The sequence below is a fragment of the Diabrotica undecimpunctata genome, chromosome 3 (genome assembly GCF_040954645.1).
Source record: "Diabrotica undecimpunctata isolate CICGRU chromosome 3, icDiaUnde3, whole genome shotgun sequence".
Taxonomy (NCBI): domain Eukaryota; kingdom Metazoa; phylum Arthropoda; class Insecta; order Coleoptera; family Chrysomelidae; genus Diabrotica; species Diabrotica undecimpunctata.
In genome coordinates this window covers 84049503-84072405 of record NC_092805.1, presented here as the reverse complement: position 1 = coordinate 84072405, position 22903 = coordinate 84049503, and the positions used below count along the sequence as shown (strand labels likewise).

Sequence of the window (22903 nt, the reverse complement as noted above, 5' to 3'; positions counted from 1 at the left end):
AGCGCGTTTCTTCTCTCCATTGTGTCTTTGTTCCTAGGACTTCTTTCGGTGTGTTGAGTATGATATTGCTTAGCAAATATATATAGACAAGCAAAAACTAAGGTAAAAGTTTATGAAAACACTCCAGAATTTCCCACTAGCAGAGGCGTCCGACAAAGAGACGCAATATCACCAAAGCTGTTCACTGCAACGCTAGCAAATATATTCAGCAAAATAAACTGGCAGAACAAAGGAATATCCATTGATGGAGAATACCTCAGCCACCTAAGATTTGCAGACGACATGGTTCTGATTACTAATAATAATGCAGAACTACAAGAATTTATAAGCGACCTAAATGTACCTAACAATGAAGTTGGCCTAAAAATGAACGTGAAAAAAACAAAAACCATGCACAACGAGCCTAATGGATGTCTAAGATGTAATAATAATATTTCACTTGAGACAGTAGACGAGTATGTATACCTGGGACAATTAAAAATAAATCTGGCTCCTTACTTCCAGAAATTAACAGAAGAATGAAAGTAGCTTGGGCATCTTTTGGTAGAAATGCAGTTATGTACAAATCGAAGATACCAATCCACCTAAAGAAAAAAAACATTCGATCAGTTTATACTACCAATCCTGACATACGGCTACGAAACTTGGACACTAAAGAAAGAGATAATACCGAAACTCAAATTCACTCAAAGGTCAATGGAGCTATGTATGCTAGGTATAACAAAGATAGATCGAAAAAGAATAGAGTGGATCAGACAGAAAACCAAGGTTATTGATGTAATCCATATAGTTAAATCTTTAAAATGGCAGTGGGCGGAACATTTAGCGAGGAGAACTGACAATAGGTGGTTCACTAGAATTACACTGTGGTCTCCACGGTTTTCGAAAACCGATATTTGTAAAAATTGGTTTGCGTATTATTCACTTTGTAGTGAACAATATGAATAGACAAGTGATATCTTAGTTCAACAGAGCTGGAATCGTTACTTTGATTGAGGAAGGCCACACACTGATTGAGGAAGGCCACACACAAGTTGACGTTTCTGTCCGGGTTGGAGTTAATTAGAGTGATGTGTCTCGGATTGTAAAAAAATATCGAGAGACAAATTCTGTTAGCAATCGTCCAAAAAGCGGAAGACCCAGAATTACTACCAATGTCCAAGAACGCTTTTTAACGTTAACTGCCCGAAGAAACCACTCTATGACTGCCCCAGCTATCAGAAGAGAGCTACAGCAAGCTCATAATATTGTAATTTGCGATCAGACTATTAGAAACAGGTTACATTCGGCCTGACATTTTATTTACAAGAAGACCATTGTTTGTACCAAAGCTTATGTTAGAGCAGAAGAGGACTCGACAGAAATGGGCCAATGAACATTTACAATGACATGACAAGAGATATGGAAACTTGTTATTTTCTGATGAAATCAAAATCAGCCTTTTGTCGGATACTCGCCGAATTAGGATTTGGAGGAACCCAAATCGACAGGATAGACTTAACCAAGCTGTCCAAAGAGTCCCATATCAAGGTGGCTCCATAATGTTTTGGGGCGGCATCATGCTAAATAATAAAACTCCTTTAATTCCTACTGTTGGTAACATGAATGGACAAATTTATATTGATACCATTCTTAGGCCTGTTGTACGTTTGCGGCGAGGAGCTGTTGGTCCAGAATTTATTTTTATGGACGACAATGTGCCTCCCCATCGTACGAGACAGGTGACATATTCTTTAGAGGCAGAAGATATCGTCATATTACAATGGCCACCTTGCTCACCTGACCTCAATCCCATTGAGCACGGATGGGATATGCTCAAAAGAAAAATTCAGTACCGGCAGCCACCCCCAAGGACACTACAAGACCTTAGAATAGCAGCGATTGAAGAGTGGGGCACCATGGACCAGAACTACAATAATACACTTATAAGAAACATAGAATATCGCATTCAGTCTTGTATTGATTCAAGAGGTGTAAATACGGCATATTAAGTATTAGTTCCTGTATCTGTGCAAATTTAAAAAAATATATCTTTAATACATATTATAACTAATAATAATAAATTGTTAATCCTTTAAATTTTGTTTATTGTTTTTTTCAAATTATAAAATTTTATATATATAATAAAGTATTTTGTTAAAAAAATAGATTTCACCAGATTTGGTGGATAATTTTGAAAATATTACATTATGCAAAACATTTTTGAGTGTATATATATATATAAAAGAAGGGGTTGAGGTTAATTGGGTATACAGCTGATTGAAAGCCAAGTGTACTCTGTTCAACAGTTCATTATATTTCGCCAATTTTCACTGGCATCATCAGATGAGAGCTACAATTATTTAAAACATGGTAAAATACAATTTAATAATAGTTTGTTGTTTATATACTTACTTGATTGAGGTTAGTGGCAGTGCGATTTATTTTAATAACATCAAGTAAAAATTTTTTGTTGGTACAATGTTGATTGTAGCTATCTTCGACATGTAACATTTAGTTGTATAATTTAAGTTCACAAATTAAAATATAAGAAACAAACACAATTCAAATTAAAACAAAACAGAACAACGTTTAGTACGGTAACTGTCATTAAGGTTAAGTACCAGAATTACCAAATATCGAATGTTATTAATTGACTTATGTGAAGATGATTAGTTAGACATAAGTCAATTAATTTAGATTAATTAGATTAATTTAGATTTAAATTAGACATAAGTCAATTAATAACATTCGATATTCTAATAAAGATTCTAATCACCACTCAATGTCTTCGTGCTTCGGTTATCCTTGTTTTTGTGAAATTTCTTTTTCCAATTATCAGCTTCCACCAATTTAAAATATATTTCTTCTTAAGCATTTATAAACCACCAAGCAAACCAGCAAACAGCATTTATATTTATTCTTCTTTTCAATATACCAATATCCAATCGCCAAATATATTATATATTTATTCTTCTTTTCAATATACCAATATCCAATCACCAAATATATAATTTTAATATTCAATTAATACTTCTTCCATTATACAATCACCATTTATACATAACATAATTTTTAATCTTCAATAATATTTTCTTTATACTGTTTCTTAATCTTCATTTAACTCACTATATTGAACAATTGGACCTTCTGACTTACTGATTGACTGACTCTAACTAACTTTCATACTAAAACTGGCCTCATAGTAACTGTAACTCATAACTGATGCCTTGAATCCAAATCACCGGGTATTTATATCTTTTTCCATGTTCCAGAATCATCTAGCAAGAAATCATGTTCGATTTTGTTCCATCTCCTACATATCTGAATTTTCTGGAACAGTCCATTTCGCAAACAAAGCCATCTCCGGTGATCTAGAGAATTCCTTACTTTTCTATCGAGAATTTTGTTGACATTTAGGCTTTTCAGATCAGAATATACACTTAAATTAGTAACTAACACTCTAATTTAATAATCTACACATTTTAAACAACATATTATTATAACCACACTTTATATTCGTAACCATTACTTAAACGTCACTTTAAAGAGTATTTTTGGTTGCCTAGTCACATGGCTCACTTAAATATATCTACAATATTATAATTATTAAAATACAACTTTTTACAATTATTATATGCTAATTTCTTAAAAATGCCCTCACATAAATATATTTTTATAAAATTCTCTAGTATGTAACTTATAAATTATTTTCTATAAACACCAATCATATCAATATATATATATATATATATATATATATATATATATATATATATATATATATATATATATATATATAATATATATATATATATATATATGTATGTATGTATATATATATATATATTTATATATATATATATATATATATATATTTGTATATTTATATATTTATATATATATATATATATATATATATATATATATATATATATATATTGTTATGATGTGTTTTTTTTTTGTTTGAATGATGAGCAATGAGTATTTTTAATAATATAATATATAGGGTTTTTATCGCGGTTCTCAAAGAATTAGCTTGTAAGTACTTTTTTAAATTATCTTTATTATAACTATTATGAAACACACATATATATCTAACCTAGCCAATGTAAATTTAAAATAAACTATCTTTAAATTGATGTTCTTATAAAACTAATTAAATTCTATAGACAATGTTAAATTTAAACAAACTATCCTCAAAATTGAAATTGTTATGACATTAACTAAATTATATTAACAAAATTTTGTACCTTTCTTTCACTGAATGCCTAAATGAACTGTTTTCCACTATATATATTCTAATCACCACTGAAAGTCTTCGTACTTCGGTTATCCTTGTTTTTGTGAAATTTCTTTTTCCAATTATCAGCTTCTACCAATTTAAGATATAGTTTTCTTCACCAGCATTTATACACCACCAACCAAACCAGCAAACAGCATTTACATTTATTCTTCTTTTCAATATACCAATATCCAATTATTATAAGTTGATTTATACTAATCTGCAACCATAATATAATTTAATTTCTTCCAATATACCTTTTTTTATCTTCAATAATTATTTGTGTATAATTATAAATGTGCATTAAATTATATGCATAATTTTTAATCTTCATTTAACTCACTATATTAAACATTTTGACTATTTGTACTTGATTCACTGACTCCAACTAACTTTCATAATAAACTGCTTGACTTCTGACTAAAAACTTCCAAAACTGCCATCTTGAATCCAAATCACGGGTATTTATATGTTTTTGGATTTCTAGAACCATCTGGTAAGAGATCATGTTCCAATTTGTTCTATTTCATACTTGTATGAATTTTCTGGAACAAACCATTTCGCAAACATGGCCATCTCCGGAGATCCAGAGAATTCCATTCTTTTCTATTAATAATTTTGTTTACATTTAGGCTTTTCAGATCAGAATATATAATTAAATTAGTAACTAACACTCTAATTTAATAAAATACACATTTCAAACAATATATTATATAACCCCACTTTATATTCCCTTATGATTAATTTCTATCTGTCAAATTACTCCGAGAGTATTTTTGGTTGCCTATGCACATGGCTCACTTATATATATTTACAATATTAAAATACAACTTTTTACAATTATTATATGCTAATTTCTTAAAATGCCCTCACATAAATATATTTTTATAAAATTCTCTAGTATATAACTTATTTAAAATAATCAAATACTTTTTTATATCTAATATTATGTAGTATATAACTTATAAATTATTTTCTATAAACCCTAATCGTCACAATATATATATATATATATATATATATATACATAATATAGCATATAGTTTATTAGTTTATAGTCTATTTTACATGACTGATAATTATAATCAGTGTACAACATACAATCAAATATTAAATTATTATTATATTCATGGTTTAGGTCTAGTCCTGTATAAAAGTTTTTATTATTATATGTGTAAGGGGGTCAGCTAAGCAAAATTTCTCTTTTATTATTAATGAGGTAGATACTCACCGATGCACTTGACGAAAGAAGCCGACGATAAATACCTACTAATTTCGTGATCTCTCATGCTGTTAAAATTATATAATAATAACGATGGTAGACGATATTTATGACGTGACCAGAAATCCAATGTATTAACATTTATAATAAGTAGAAAAAGCTAAAATTTCATATTAAACATAAAAATGTCAAAATTAAATCAAAAATGAAAACTAATATATCAGAATCAATATTTTGTATATATGAAATATATGGACCAGCAGATAGAAAAATTAAAGAATTACCTATACCTTGAAATATTAATACCAGAAAATACTGAATACACTGTGGAAATAAAAGTTAGAATTGGAAAAACATGTGCTATTTTATAAAAATGTAAAAGGTTTTTCTAACGGAGAATACTGCTGTCATGCACGTTGAAGTATCAAAAAAATTTTAATATCTCGGACATATAATGCTCCAAGAAAATATGACATTTTGCGGTTCATAATCCAAGGAGAAATAGAAGCCATGAGAAATATGAAAGGAAAACAAATATCTTGAAGAAATCTTTTTCTTATTTAATCTTAAATGCAACTAAAAAAATCGTATTTAAATTAACAATAAAAAATGATTTTGTAATTATCTATATTTAAAATTAAATTGACATACCTAGTTACCATTCAATAAATGAAAATAGTTAACTTGACTTTTCTATTAAAAAAACGGTAAAATTATACCGTTTTTTTTTAATGCGGCAATGCATAATTTTGCAATAAAATATCAAGTAAATAAAAAATATAACGATCTCAGCAATTTCTGTTAATGATTTAAGGTCACTGACTGCATTTTACATTAATTAATATAAAGACATGAAATATATTATGTAATAAACATATTTTGTACTTATACAAAAATAATAATACTACCTTTTTGTCGTTTGTTACTCAGGAAATATTGACCATTTTACAACGGGATTTGAAAAGCTTTGAGCATTGGCGATTCTTATCAAGAAACGTCCACTTTATTATAATTAGGTAAATACAGATACTTAAGTGTAAGAAACCTAACTAATGATATGAGGTCAAAACGGTCCCGATAATAAGTACATTGAAAAAAGAGATCGTACGTAATGTAGAAATTTTGATTAACGTACAGATATTAATTAAGTCTATTAAAATAGAGGCACATAGTGTTCCAGAGCATATGACGAGCTAAGAAAGCAATAAGCAGTAACATTCGATGCTAGATGATAGGATACATACGCTACAAAAGATTGAATAGATTAAAGCTTTCGTTGAAAAAGAATGTTATTTTGAACAGCTCGTCAATAATAGATAACAACCAATAGAAATTATTGGTTGATTTAAGAAATCAATACTAAATAGGTTTCAAACCTGGTTATTTAGTTACTTAGTTACTTTCACTATAATATATTTGAACTAAAATGCATTTGAAATACATATGTTTGAGCTTTCTTTTCGTTAAAACTTTCATTTCTTCTACGCTTATTTACGTTTATTCAACATAATAACAAGCAGCCCGTAATTGTGGCTTTATGAAATATATCGTCCAACAACTTTTTTAATTTTCCTATTCAATTCAATTTGGACCCTTATATTTTTGTAATTTCGATGTTAACCCAAGATTTTTTGCATTGTGTTGCCACCATTTAGGATATTGTTTAAAAATTATACAAATTAATTTAAAGAAACCGATATCTAATAATTTGTTTGTAATTTAGAATCGAGTTTTTGTTTCTTTCCAAAGTTTCATTTACATTTAATTTTTGCTTTTTTATTAATATTGTAGAATTTCAAAAATGTGAGTGAATTCATTATTTCATCTATCGAAATAAACGAAGTACTTACAGCTTTTTGGTTAAAGCTTTGTGTTTGGTTATGACGTACATATATTTTTAAAAAAATCTACCTGTCTAGCCCGTACATACTTTTGGATATTTTTGGAGACTAATAATTGGTTTTATCTAAATCTGAACTTAAGTTTCAGTTATTTCAGATATTTTTGATAACCTTCATACTATTTTGATTTAACTAAAGTATTTACTAGTAATGCAACTTTGCTATTTGAAAAAATATATTATTTTTTAATATATACTGTACAAAAATAAACTTAAAAATAAAAACTTACCCCAAACTCCTAACCAATTTCACTTTTTCATCTTCAGGATCTCTGTTTCCAAATATTGCAGGATGATTTGTCTTGATGGTGAAATAATGTTCTATGCAGCTTTTGGCTCTGTCCACTGAGAAATTACATGAACTAAGAAAGACGTAAATGTAGTCGTCCGATACTTCGGGTAGATGAGGTTGTGCTGCAACCCTGGAATAATATTCAAAATAAGAATCAAAACTGATATAAAAAATAAATAAATAGTTGCTTGTATTAAACTAGGGATTCACAGTAATTTAATTAAAATTTATAAATAAACGTATCTGCAAACTATTTCGAAGACTGCTACTTCTTCGCGTAAATACAAGGCGGTAAAAACTTAAGCAAAAGAATGATAAATATCAATTAAATTCTAATCTGTAATTTATAGCAAGTTGTCAAAATAGGTGGTTTGGAATGTTTGAGGTGGTACAGTAGTAGAACACTTAAATGGAGAAGATTTTTTCTAAATGGCTCGATGGATAGTTCTGTAATACGAATAAAAAATTATTATTTTTGGAAATTTTTTTTTTCCCAAAATTCATCAAAGAATGTATTTTACGATGGGACCACAGTATATTATACTACAACAGGGATAGGGAAACTTTTTCTTTCGCGTGCCAATATGTACTAAAGAAATATACGGCGGGCCAAGCTGTTGCGTTTTTGATTAGGTTGTTTGCTGAAAATAAAATATTAGAATTGTCGGAAACACTTTTAGGGTGCAATATTACAAAATTGAAATACAAAAGCAATCGTAGTAACTAAAGTAAAAGGTGGAGCAGAACTACTAGACTTTGTGGGGATATGTGACATGTGGAACTGTTTTTGTTTTCGCTTGGTTTTATCATAATTCGGCTGCATTTATGAGGCTGAAATTTTTGTAATAAAAAAAGGTGGTCATCCGTTAGTCTATTCCAAATACAATTTTTTCTTAGTTTCATTATTGAAAATGTTTGTTTGCACAAATAACTTATATCAAACATAACCATTATTTTGTGGGCATGGGCAACTATATTTGGGTATTGTGTCCTGTATATATTATATATTAGTTCAAGTTGAAAGTTGGCGGGCGTTTCATCGATGTTGACATTAAAAGGAATGGAAACAATGTGACAAAAATGGATCGCATCAGAAATGAGGAGATAAAACGAAGAATGGCAGTAGAACAAGACATACTCAGCTACATCGAAGAAAAACGTTTAATTTGGTATGGGCATGTGAGAAGAACAGATCATACAAGGTGGATAGCAAGGATTTCGGATTGGAGCCCAATAGGAAGGAGGAAAAGAGGTAGACCCCGAAGATCATGGAGGGATGAAGTGGACGAGGCCATGGAAAGACGAGACCTTAGAGATGGAGAATGGCAGAACAGAAAGGACTGGAGACGTTGGCTGAAAGAAGGAAGGCGGCGACAGCTGTAAAAATCCTTGTATAGATAGATAGATAGGAAAAAATGTTAAGCGACGGTGTCATACTGTTTATTTTGGGAAAATAGGTGAGTTCATTTTCCTCACTGCATCTGAAAAATAATTCAAACTGCAGTGTGAAGTAGCAGGGTGACAGTAAATCTGTAAAAAAATGCGTATTTAAAAAACAAATTTTTGTCAGACATGATCTTAAAGTCGTCCCATTCTCTTTGCTCCGTCAAAAAGTTGCTCCTTGGAATTTGTCTATGCATCAAACCTTGTGAATGTATTGTGTAAGTTTAACAACCACGCTCATTACGGGTTATATGTTAAAAGCTGTTTTACACAACACTTCCTGGTGTATTAAGTAGTGCAAAAATAATACAATAATATTAGGATTTTCTTTAAAAAAAAAATTCCCATAAACCCCACATTGCTGCCCATCATATTGGGTGCTCCATCCGAGGTTATATTACATAGTTTTTCTTTAGGCAAGTTTAAATTTGAAGTACCTTCAAAACAAGAATCATAAATATATTTCCAGTAGTATTTCCCTTCATTAATTGCAAGCTTTCTAGTTCTTCAGTAATATTTAATTCTTGATTAATTCCTCGTCCATGGTTATTAAAAAGTATTCAAAAACTTTGACCGTCAATTCGATCAGTTATCGTCCTTCGTGATAAAACTAAAGACTGAAACTCGTTCTTTTTACCTGAACAAATTATAATATGGCTTATAGTTACCATGCATTCTTTTATGAATTCAACATTCGATAAAGTTTTATTACTTTTAGCAATTTTATGAGCTACAACATAACTTGCCAATGTTGCTGCTCTTTAAGTATCAGATTGCCTCGTAAACATGTTTTGCTGCCAATGTAACTTCTCTTTTTGCCTTTCAACACATGACTTTCTCTCTATTTCTGTCATATGCTTATATTTTGTATTTGTATATTTTTAGAGAAGTATCGAGATAAATTAAAATCTTTAGAAACTGTAGGTGATTCATTACAAATCAAAAAATTATGGCCCGTAGACCTTAGTTTTACCATTATTGTACTAGATTAATTCATAATTGGTTTAATAACCGTTTTCCTGGCAGTAATTTTTGTATCACATTTTTCGTTTACTGTAATATACATATAAATTAATATACATAATAATAACCTGTGGGAATTTTTACCGAATGGGGGAGTAGGACGTCGGTGGCTGGATGTTAAGGAAGCGGGCTTTTGTCATACAAATACTTTTTAAGCATGCTGAGAAGGCGTTGTATCGGAAACTTGATTCTTATGTAGAAAGAGCCAATAAATTGTATCCAAATCAAAAAGAAATTTAACTTATAAATTCAATTCAAGAAAGTTTTGGGAAAATCAACTTTCTACATCAACTACTCTTAACAACAATGCTGAGTGATTTATTTGAAGATACGACGCACAATTGTCAATACTACACTACTACTCAACTTTCTACATCAACTACTCTTAACAACAATGCTGAGTGATTTATTTGAAGATACGACGCACAATTGTCAATACTACACTACTACTCCCTATGGATTTTTCATTTCTGAAGAAGTCTCAAATATTATCAAAGAGCTTCATAACTGGAAATATCCTGGACCAGACGAAGTTTACTTCTTTTGACTAAAGAAATTTTGGAGTGTTTATGAATGCTTATTACAAAAGGATGCGTTAAGTGTTCCATGAGCTGAAAAGGCCAACTTATCACCGACTTAGTCGTTTCTAACCAGACGTGTTGCAAAAAAACTCTTTACTGTTTTATTGACAACAATAAAGCTTTTGACTCAGAGCCGCATAAATGACATAGAAATATATACTGAAAATATCCCAATTAACAAAGTCCCATTCTAAAGGAACTTATTGAAAATATGAAAATATTATTGTGTGAAATATTGTGAAAATATTATGTACAAATATCTCGGTGTAAAGCAAGCACGGAAAATTGAGAATAAGAAAATAAAAGCCGAGTTAACTTTAGAGGTGATACGAAGGTAAAAACAGTTGCTTTTTTCATATCTTAACAGCAAAAATTTATTTAAGACATGTAGTAGATGCAATTTTCGTTTATTTATCTGCAAGAAACAAATTTTTAAGAATACATTTTTAAAAAACTTTATACAGTACATTTGGTACTGTAACTAGCCTATAATTCTCTAACAAATATTTATTTCATTTCTTTAATCTTGGGGATAGTATTCCAATTTTGAATTTTGCAGGAAAATGAAATCCCTCTACAGATTGATTTATTAAATCCGTTAATAATTGGGCTATACACATATACATGTACACTCAACTGCTTTATTACCTTTGTGAAAAAGCAATTAAGAACAATTGAGGCAGGATGCCCAAGAGTAAGCAATAAGATAAGGTAAAATAAGAAGGGGTGAGATTGAACATGAACAGGGAGGAACAGTGAGAGAGAAAAATTCAGTTGTAATGAGAAAGTGCTAGGATGCGTGAAAATTATGCGTGAATGAGAGATCGGGTGAATGCCTTTCCGATGTTGCGTCTCAATCAGGGCGATCTGATCGGTAATTCACCGCTGAGGAGGGTGTTTTTTTAGCAGGTAGGTTTCTGGCGTTAACAGCGAGGGTGTCCGAATAACCCTTGCGCGCACTTCTAGGTCCTGCCAATCTGCTAGGACCGAGGTATGTTTCGAACACTTGGATTACCCCCCCCCCCCCTCATTAAAGAAGAAAAAAAAGGTTAGGTTCAATATCAGTGGGCGCTTAACCACTCTTCCTAACTCGACTTAACCTAGCTTTACTCGACCTAAAGGCCTACTGTAACTTATCTCTAGGTTAAAGTTGTCAGTTCAGCACAGGCTTTTTAACAGACTTTTTTAACAGAGTGTAGTATGGTCATTGCTGACACTTTTACGAAGTCGTAGGGCTCGAGTTGATAATACCCAAAGGCCTTATCCCACCCAACCCTAAGCAATTGCATAAAACGTGTTTTGCCATCTCGTCTTCAGCCTAACATAACCTACAATTATCAATTTTTTAGTGCGATTTTATTTAAATACTCCTTGAGGTGACAGTATCCTGTTAGTCCTTATTTTATATAGTTCTCCTTTCCTTTAACCGGAACCTCTATCTAGCCATTCCACCCTATGTATTTATTTTGTCCTTGTCTCTTTTTTTTGTAAACATTTTTAGTATTTACTCCTTCTGTCCCGTCAATTCTATGCTGATACAAAGTTTTTATATATTTTAGAAATGTAGAAATCTAAAATAATATTAGTATCAGTAGTGTTACGAGTAATAGATGTTTTACGATATATACCATATGGTCTTTAATGCATTGTTCACAATGCCCTAAACAACTTACATCGAATGAAAGATAAAATGATTTAGAAAAAGATCCACTATTATTACATAAGCAAATGGCATTAACGATGATTTATAGACAGTAAGAGTATTGGTTGTCAAAATAACAAACGAGAAACTTGTCTAAGTACTACAAAATATAAAGTAGATATACTACTATATAAATATAAAGTATACTTATTGATTTTAGGACATGTGAAATTGTACCTTGAGAACTTCTACGGTAGCAATTGATTTAAAAAATTACCGTTGAATATATGAAGATTGTGACTCGAATAAAAGGGACTAATAAACTTGAGGTGTAAGTAGAATTGTATTAGGATTTAGTGCTTAATCCTCAACAGGATTCAGTGCTTAATCTTTGGTTATTCCCATTAGTATCAAATAGTGTAGAACAAAAAAAAATATTTAGAATCCACAGAAAAACTAAATTCCTGTAGCTTTTTATATCCCATATATCACAAAAAATTTATTTTAAAATTCCTTTATAAAAGGTTCAATATTCAAATTATTATCGGGCTACATCACAGAACGTTTTCGGAATTATTATTCCATCATCAGTGCTATCTGGATGTACATGTTTTGAGCCACTAAATACATGGGTAAAAACCCTTTAAATATTGTTAAATTAATATTGAATTACATTATTTAACTTTATAAACTATGATGTTTAAGTTACAACAGGAATGGATTACATAACAACGTAAGACTCCACTGGAGGTTGTTAGTCCTGAGACAAAGTGACTACGAGGGCATGTTGTTGCTGTTGATAGCAACTTAACTAATAATCGCTATTAAACAACATTTAAAGGGTTTTTACTCGTGTGTTTAGTGACTTTTAACATGTACATCCAGATAGCACTGATGATGGAATAGTTATTACGAAAACGTTCTGTGATGTAGCCCGATAGGGTTTTGAATATTTTACCTTTTATAAAGAAATTTTTTTTTATTTAGAATGTCCATTTAAAGCTAGAGTTACTACTAGAAATAGGATCGCAATTTTTGATAGAAAAATAGTGTTGAAAAATGTTAGTTTTAGGTATTAATAGAAGAATACAGTAGTATATTGGATGAAAGAAATAATTAAATAAAAAATCAAAGACAAGTTCCATAATAATGCTGTAATACCAACTTTGATGTACGACATTGTATATTCGGCAGATAAAAAGAAAGAACAAATAGTGCATATTTTAGAAATGATACTAATGAGATAGATCAAAGGGTATATATTGATACAAAAATACCAAAAATAGATCACTTGAGAAAGGCACTCTGCCGACACAGCTCTAGTGAGAAAATTTTGTAATAAAATTTGTGGAAGTTTTGAAAAAAAGTTTTCAGTGTTTTATTGTTATATATATATTGATACGATAAGGGCACATTTAATGTCCGAAATAATAATAACCTGTTACGAAAAATCGTCGAGTGTCAATTAAATAGAACGAGTAAGAGAAGTAAACAAAAGATAACCGTAAGAAAGACGTTTAGATAAGACACGACTGTAAATAACAATATTAGTTTGATCCAAGACAGCAAGTTATGGAGAAATATAATTAGAAAAGTCACCACATAAGGATAAAAGCCAAGATTATTGTTCTTTCATTTATGTACAATAAAAACTAAACTAACAAGTAAACTGAAATATGTCTCAAGACTTTTAGATGAACTGCATCTAGTTTGGCTCATTTGAATAAATATAAGCTCAAGACCACCTAAATAAGAAAAGATAAAACGAACTTAACCTCATTCAATGTTTTGTTATTTAATAACAAAGGAGACAGAATACTGTATTCGCGTAGAATAGTATTAACATTTCAATAGAACTTTCACATATTGTGGGTAGATATTATACCCGTAAAAATATCTAATAGTATTCTGACAGTTATATAATATTAAATTTAAAATACTGATGTCGAAATTATAAATCATATAAGTTTTGCAGTTTATAATCACGTAATCTGTATTGAACACAGAACTGCGTATAACATAAAAATTTTTTGATTTGCCACACCAAAACATTCAGTTTATTAGATAATAAGTCGTAGTGAATAGAACACAAATTATATTTGCACATATTTGGCGTACATAGCAAAACTAAGGCTCAACCAAGGTTGGATACGATGATGATTGAGCTCTCAAAACTTAAAAAAATCAGAGGGGGAAGCCAAAGAAGTTCATGCTATAAAAAATAGAACCTACGTCTTAATTCCTTAATTTTGTGGAGATGAATGCTGCGCTGGGTTAATAGAGCTTTTCAGTTTCAGTGTAAAGTATAGTCATCCACTTCCTTTGTGTATTTCGGTATCTTACTAAGTCTTTCCTGATCTTGCCTTTTCAACGTTTTTATATTTTCTCCAAAACACTTATTATAAGAATGAAACTATTATAGGAGCTAAATATAAACATGGAAAAAATTACAAGGGAAGCAAATACTAAAATATCTAAAGAATGGTAAATCGAGAGAAACTGACACTGAATTTAAAAGTGACACTATAGCTTAAGATTTATCAAATAAATGGAAACAGACATTGATTGAATACAAAATGTGTAAAAATAAAGTCTTTAAAACTGCAAAAATTGACATACAATAACATTCATAAGTTCCCCATCCCAAGCGTTTTAACTCCTCATTTAGTAACAATCTATAATGTATCTATAATTTAGTTAAAATCAATAAATTATCTACGGATAGCTTTCTATAAATTCCCATAGGTTTTTAAACGAATAACTAGAAAAAAATCCTGCAGATTAATAAACGTACATATAGCAAAATAAAGAATAAATAAAAAGAAAATAGAAGACCTGGACATATTTACATGTTTAGAAATATCAATTAGGAAAAATAAATAGGATACCGAAAGGATATACAGACAAGAATAACAAAGACGCAACACATATTTAACGCATTCAACAAAATTTGCCAAACAAGTGACTTATTCGACTAAACAAAAATTAAAGTTTTTATAAGCTATGTTACGACTATATTACACAGCAACATTTAAAACAACCAATACAATTTAGATCTATCTTATCGAAAACTAAACTTAATGATGCACAAGAGAGATCAAAAATTGCATTTATAAAATACCATGTGAACGCAACAATTTCTACGTGGGAAAAACCGCGAGACTAAGTGTACTAAAATATTTATTAGGACACTGATGATGGAATACTTATTCCGAAAACGTTTTGTCTTTTTACCATAGCCCGACTGGGTTTTTTATATACCTTTTTATAAAGGATTTTATTGGAAAATTTTTTATTATATGGTATACAGCCAACTACAGGAACTTAGTTTCCTTGTGGATTATATCAGTTAGTTGTAAACTCTGCTCTGTCATGTCATTTCTGTGTTAATGCGACAATTTTGTAGTGACATATTTTTTATAAATCTCGTTCATCTATAAAAATGCATGCTTGGATTGAGAATTCATTTATTATATTAAATCTTTTCTGGGGTAAGTTATATTTAATATTTTACCCATATTCAGTGTCTGATTTCAAATTTTATTTTATTTTTTATACATTCATACATCCGCACATGTTTCTTTTAAACTGCAGTTAGTATCTTTATTATAATTTAACTAATTTGTTTAATAATTATTATATTCATTTTATCCTTGCCAATTTGCTATTTTCTTTTTAATATTGGAATCATTTTCATTTATCATATGGCAAGGAAATATTTTAAAATGTATGCAGTCACTAATTCAAGATTTATTATTGTTCTGAAGCTATTTTCTTGTGGCATTTTAAATTAATTACTATTTAACTGGGAATAAGCCACAATTAAAGGTTAAAATACGTTTCTTGACGTTTCAATTTCCACTTCGGAAATCGTTCTCAAAATACAAACATTAGTGCTAAAAATACAAATACTAATGTTTGTATTTTGAGAACGATTTCCGAAGTGGAAATTAAAACGTCAATAAACGTATTTTAACCTTTAATTGTGGCTTATTCCCAGTTAAATAGTAATTAATTCAAGATTTATTATTTTAGTTTTTTTGCCTAATTAATTTTTTATGTTCCCCTTGTTGAGTGAACCTTTATAAAAGCCTGCAGCAGATATGCAGATCCTAATAGCTGCGTAGAATAATACCTGCTCAAAACTAAAAATGGCTCGATTACAGCATCTCCAGCAAGTTAACCCGTAAAGCCAACATCAGCACTCAACCACTACATTCTGCAATCCTTTGAAGCCAACAACAAGTTATCCAGTGATGCCATAAGTATCATATTTGTAAAGCTTATAGGCAAGATTTGCTTTGATTTTTAATATCTTATTAAAATTTATTTTACATTTTTTTATGTACAATACATATGATTTATCTTTTACTTTTTCTTTACCTGAGAGACTGAGGTAAACGAGGCCTAACAATTGGCTCACAAACAAAGTTGTGAGTTTTATTGTTTTACATTGGCTACCAACTTTCGGAGGTTATATTGTTACTAACTATATTATTTTATGAACCAAATTTCTCGAAATATTATGAAATTACAAACTTCATAAAAAGTTTTCTAATATAGATGGTGAATATATACTAGCCAAATAGAATAACCCATACAGAATTATGGGAAAAACCAAAACAAGAGACAACATATCTGCTACAATAAAAAAGAAACAATGAAAACGGAATGGCCACACATTGGGAAGTGAACAAAATGACTGCGTTAGACAATCACTAAAATATAAGCCCCAGGGCAAAAGATAAAGAGGAAGACGGGGCAATAGTTGGAAAATAACCAAAAGTAGAATCCAAAAATCGGATTAAGGTGAGAGGAAACCAAAAAGGCAAAAATGAGAGAAGAATGAAACGAAGTATAAAGATTATCTAGAGAATAAAAGAGAAAATGATGAGCTCATTATTCCACAAGGAGTGATGATACTAGCGAGAGAGAAAGGAAAAGACATAGATAAATGTATTTTAGTTGAGCATTTCACTTATTTCGAAATAGTCCATGCCCGATACGATTCTGTAATAGTACTGACCGTAAATAATTATTACTACTTATAAATAAATTATCCAATTATTTTTAATTTAGTCTACTAAGAGTTATTTTTATGTATGATTGTTACTAAAAAGAAATATATAAGTAGAACGGATGGAGAAGATTGAACGGACTATTATTTGTCGATTATCGGGTTGTTTATTGGTCGATTGTTGGCTTAAAAAAAGCGTTTAAAAGATTTTACTGACCGTAAAATAAAAAACTGTATTAACTTAAATGTAGATTCATTTATTTTAGTAAACAATTATTAACGAAGTAAAATGCTGGTCAAAAGTTAAGAATATTGTAGGTATTGAAATAAAATATTTGCGTTAGAAAATTATTTGATTATCTTTGAATCAAATGAAAATAAACTAACCCAGTAAATACTTTTTATTTTTGGATATTTGGATTACATTTTGAAACCAGACAAATCAAGCCATTCCTTATTGGCTGAGACTGGGTTGAGACTGGGAGAGAGGCTATTTGCCTCTCTCTCAGTCTCAACTGCATTAATCAAGGTTGAGATTAAGCGTACTCAACGCCGTTGAGGTCTGGAATAGTACATATACACAAACATACCCCCTGAAATTCTGTAGCAATTAAGGTTCCTACAAGCACTATATTAACTTCGAATGCAAATGGGCCAAATTTGCTTAAAATGTTAGAAGAAGTATGCCAACTGTAGGTTTGTACGCTTCGTTAAATTTATATCAAAAGTACATTTTACTTTTTTTCTTGATGGGCGCTTTAGTATTAGGTATACAGATACATGTTTGGCTTAAGGGCCTTGTCTTTATTTTAAATATGCATATTCGCTTACTAATTGCTAAAAAGTTAATCACATTTCCACTTCGACAGTAATTAATACGACAAATTCCGTTCCAAAGCTACGATTAACGATACCAATATCGTAGAGGGTGTATTCTTTTGTGAAAGGAATTTTATTTACTTGCATCTATTTTTGTAGAGCAAAAATGTAAATTTTATATATGTTGAGTTCTATGGTTAAATTTTTTGTCTGGCTTACACTCAGCCAATGGCTTTACATATAGTCGTTACCTATAATAGCTATCATGTTGTTTTATAGACACCGATGAGTAAGATTATTACTTCAGAAACAGTGATATTTGTGCCACGAATGTTTTGTAAGAGTACCTCGATCTATTGCTAGTTATATTCGAAACCTCAAGTAAATGTAAAGACCATTGGGTTGATTAGTAAACATGTCAACACTTGATAATAAAAAGAGCCCTCTCTTAGCCTAGGAGCTCAAAGTTCTTGACTTACGTCAAGAATAGTGAAGGAGGTCTATAGGTGAACTTTTACCTTCATTGCACAGCGTCAGATTGGGAAGTGTAACCAGAAAACTCACGACGTGGTGGTCAACACTCCTTTATCAGAGAACTCAAACTATCCTTCCAAGTGAGTCTGTTGGTAAGACGTAAGAACAAAAATAGCCATCTCCTAAAAAAGCATGAGGTGCTGCCATCAAAATGCACATCTTTCCCCTTGATACACCTGAACAATTCGCACGTGCAATACCTTGAACCCACAATACGTTTTTAAAAGAACTCACAAATCTTTCCTTAAATCACTCAGAACGGATTTATAACACCGCATGGCATATGGTTTTACAACGATATTACACAAGCTCCAGAGCACACATTCATACCTAGTCCGCACAAATTAAAAATCTAGCAAATTTCAACGAATTTTTCATCAGCAAAAATTTTACATCTCCAAAACCAATAATTTTCTTAAATATAACTTAGAATATTTTGAGGTCCTCTATAATACTCCTTAATACAACACTACTCTCAAAATCTCGCCTCACATGTTCCACTTATTTCATAGACCTCAACTAGCTTAAATGCCTTATCTGGCTTTGATCCCCAACGACTTCGCAGGCCCTATCTAAGCCTGATCCAACCAATCTATATAAGTACATAATCGAGCACATGTTTTTAAATATTTCCTAAAAGCTTAAATTTTACCAAATTATTAAAGCTAACGAGCTCCTCTTGACGAATTTCTCGAATTTCTCAAAGTCTTTTACCAACAACAAAAAGCCCAGTTCGATGAATATCGTAGTATTAACGTTTAAGAATTCGAGCACAAAGTCCGAAATAATGTCCGGGACAGAAAAATCTGAATCTTTCTTAGAGTGGCCCGTAACGGCACTTAAAATCCTGTATCTATTCCTAAAAACCACCAAATTATTTACCATCTGGTAACAGTCTTTACAGATTACAAAACCAAATATTCGCTGAGATACTCCTTAATGATATCACTACCAACAGAGAAATGCGGCGTTGTGAGACCCAAGGTCGAACCATGCGGTTTCGCTTCGACTGAAGGAATGCTCGGGGTGTTGCAAAAAAGAAGATCAAAATACTGAAAACCGTACACAATTATAATCTATCCACAACGTCAGCCTGTAACAATTTCCAGGCCAACATACAAAATTGTCCATCATAGATATTGTCTTCGAGACCACTGTCTTCACGCAAATCCAAAAATTCATTCCTCGTTACATTCACCTCCAGAAAAGACACGCCTTGAGATAGATTATGGATTCTAACACTGGCACTCGAAGTCTCTTCAAAGCTTGTTACCCTTAAAAAATACCACTTGTCAGATCTCTACTTAGCATATCCATTCCTCTTCCATTTAACACACTCTATGAAAAGTAGAAACCTTCGAAAATACTCCTTAAAGTCGCAGGCGATATTAAAAAAAACAGCAAGATATTAGTTTTCTGTAGTTTTCCAATCTCATTACACAATATTACATGTCCTCAGTGAGGGTATTAAATATGTTGAAAGTTTCTAGACTACTGATTATGTATAATCACAGCTACTGGGCTATTGATTATGTTCAAAAAAGTTAGGCTAAAATGTCACCTTTTAAAGACAAAAATATTTTTTTTTGACAAAGGTATATTCAACAAACCAAGCAAATAAAAACAAAACCAAGCGATTTTTCTTTTTTGCTGTATAATTTTTTCCAAGGGGTATAGGTATAGGCGTTTAGGAATTTTTGAATATATTTTTGTAAAAAAATAATTTAGACTTTAAAAGGTGCTAAATGCCATAAAAAACTTTATTTTAAATAACTTTGCTGTAGATTTATATATATATATATATATATATATATATATATATACACGAAAAGCCCATAGAATTCACATTTATGTACTCTAGTGCATAACGACTAATTCACCCCTTTCTCAAAAACGCATCCCTTTAAGTGGTAGTATTCCGGGGTTTTTACATATTCGGAAGTCCATTGACCATATGAAATAATAAAACCTCTTTAAGTTTCAGTTCCTTTCTCAAGTAATTAGTCATAAGCCTATAACCTCCACCCGATTTTATTAAAAAAACACCAAAAACCAAAGTATTTTAAATGAAACGTCGTTTTTATAATCTACCTTAACTTGACCATGCCTACCAACCTACCCTGAAGAACCTAATGAGAAACCTTCTAGGAGTCACTACAAAATCGTCACATTCTACAGAACCTTTGCCGCATTACTACCCTACAAATAACTTTTACAAATAAAAAATAATCTTATAAACTTCTTGACATGACATGACATGATAAACTTCTTGACCCAAGAGTAATTTAATCCAGGAGCGTCAAATTGATCAAAGTGTCTGTTTGTAACATACTGAATGGCAATAATGTTTTATACGTTTAGATGTGTGGTCGCCTAATTTAAACTTTCTTGACCGATATTACCAGACTTCCTAAATTGATTTTACTTTTTCTCATTTTAGAGATCAGTATTTTTAACATTTTTTTCAATAGTATTCTCAACGGAAATCGTACTGGCACTGGTACTGATGTTTGATTTCGGCGGATAATACATACTCATAGTCACAACCAACAAATATTTTCCAAGTTATTAAAATATTGCTGCGTAACCTACTTTACTAATTGCAGTCTACAATTAAAGATACATAAAAACATGATCAGAGTAGTGGTATGTTACATAAAATTAATTTTGATACTTCTCTACTAAGCTAAATGTTGCAGATCGATAGCTTTCACCTTTATAAATTTTGTGAAATAACCAGATACCATTTACAGAAAATACCATTACAAAATTCGGACTTGTTAAAAAAAATGTATGCAGCCAAATAGTAAAAGATTTTGGTTATATGTTATATAACAATTAAGATTTCTTTTGTCCTTGACCAATATTTAATTTTTTGATGGTTTACTCGAGTGACGGAAGTATAAAACAAACATATAACTATTAAAATGATTTAATGGCGGTTGCTTGACTTTTTAAACAACAGGATTTTAATTGTACGAGGATGCTACATAAGCTCTGAGACAGACATTGAGTAATAGCAAATTTATACATAAATTACTGAAGATTTCCTAAAACCAAGGATCGCATCCTATCTTGTCAACTTATTATATTTAACAAAGAATGCCCTAGTTCAACTTGCAACATCACATCTTTTTATGCTCTGCTTTTATACTCAAAGAACTTTGTCCTTTAGAGTCTTCGTTTAATTCCAGTCCTTCATTTTATTCTAATGGTGTCATCGAGCGAGATTAACTCTGAAATATTCACACGGCTCTGAAATCTTTCCTCTTGACTTGCCGCTTGACGAATAAAATATTGACGTTCATTTAAGTTCATTTTTAAAACTAAATTAGAGAAACCTAACAATATCGCACTGATATGAGTTCTACATCACCAGGGAATAAAGGCAATAAAAGAGCTGATAAGCTTGCCAAAAGAGAATCAGCTACAAAATATGTACTTTGGTCCAGAGCTAGAACTTCAAAAACATAGGGTAACTATCTACTAGACTTGTAGTAAAATTTCCGAAAAAAACACTATTTTTTTTATGTAAAATAAACATTTGTAATTTCTAATAGATGTTGTATGATTTGTAAAAAAATTATATGTTAAGAAAAAAATTCAGTAAGAAGAAAAGAGCTAATACAAAGAATTAAGCACAAACTGAAGTGCCTCTTCTTTTTAGGGTGCCTTTCCGTTCCGAACGTTGGAGATCATTCTGGCTATGATGAATTTGTTGGTTGCTGTACGGAATAGCTGTGTTGAGCTCTTTCTATACCATGCTGTCAGGTTAGCAAGCCAGGATATTATTCTTCTCATATGATTGATTTCTCATTATATGTCCCAAGTACTGCAGCTTGCGGCCCTTCACGATGTTGACCAAATCCGCGGTTTTTTTTATCTTTCGTAGTACTTCTTGATTGGTGACTTTGTCTGCCCATGGAATCTTCATTCCATGGGATCCTTCTGTATAACCATGAAGTGCCTACTTTTAAAAAAGTTATGATATAAAAAATTAATAACCGGGATACAATGTTAGTATCGTATATTCCAGGCGTCAGAAACTAAAATGCCACTGAACCTCTTAAAACCATACAAACAAGCAGAATTTTCCAAGGATATACTTGGCCTTTAACCTACCTTCCCCCCCCCCAAATAGGGCGGGAAAACGGAAAACATTGATT

General features: G+C 30.9%; 1 protein-coding gene across 3 annotated transcripts in view; it reads right to left on the bottom strand.

Annotated features, from left to right (window-relative positions):
* The window catches only part of LOC140436982 (alpha-tocopherol transfer protein-like), a 162963-nt gene that overhangs the window by 116125 nt on the left and 23935 nt on the right, over window positions 1-22903 (bottom strand). For all 3 annotated transcript variants that reach the window (XM_072526188.1, XM_072526187.1, XM_072526186.1), the window contains exon 2: window positions 7617-7808. In XM_072526188.1, the coding sequence (XP_072382289.1) occupies window positions 7617-7808 (192 nt within the window). The remainder of the gene's footprint in view (window positions 1-7616; window positions 7809-22903) is intronic.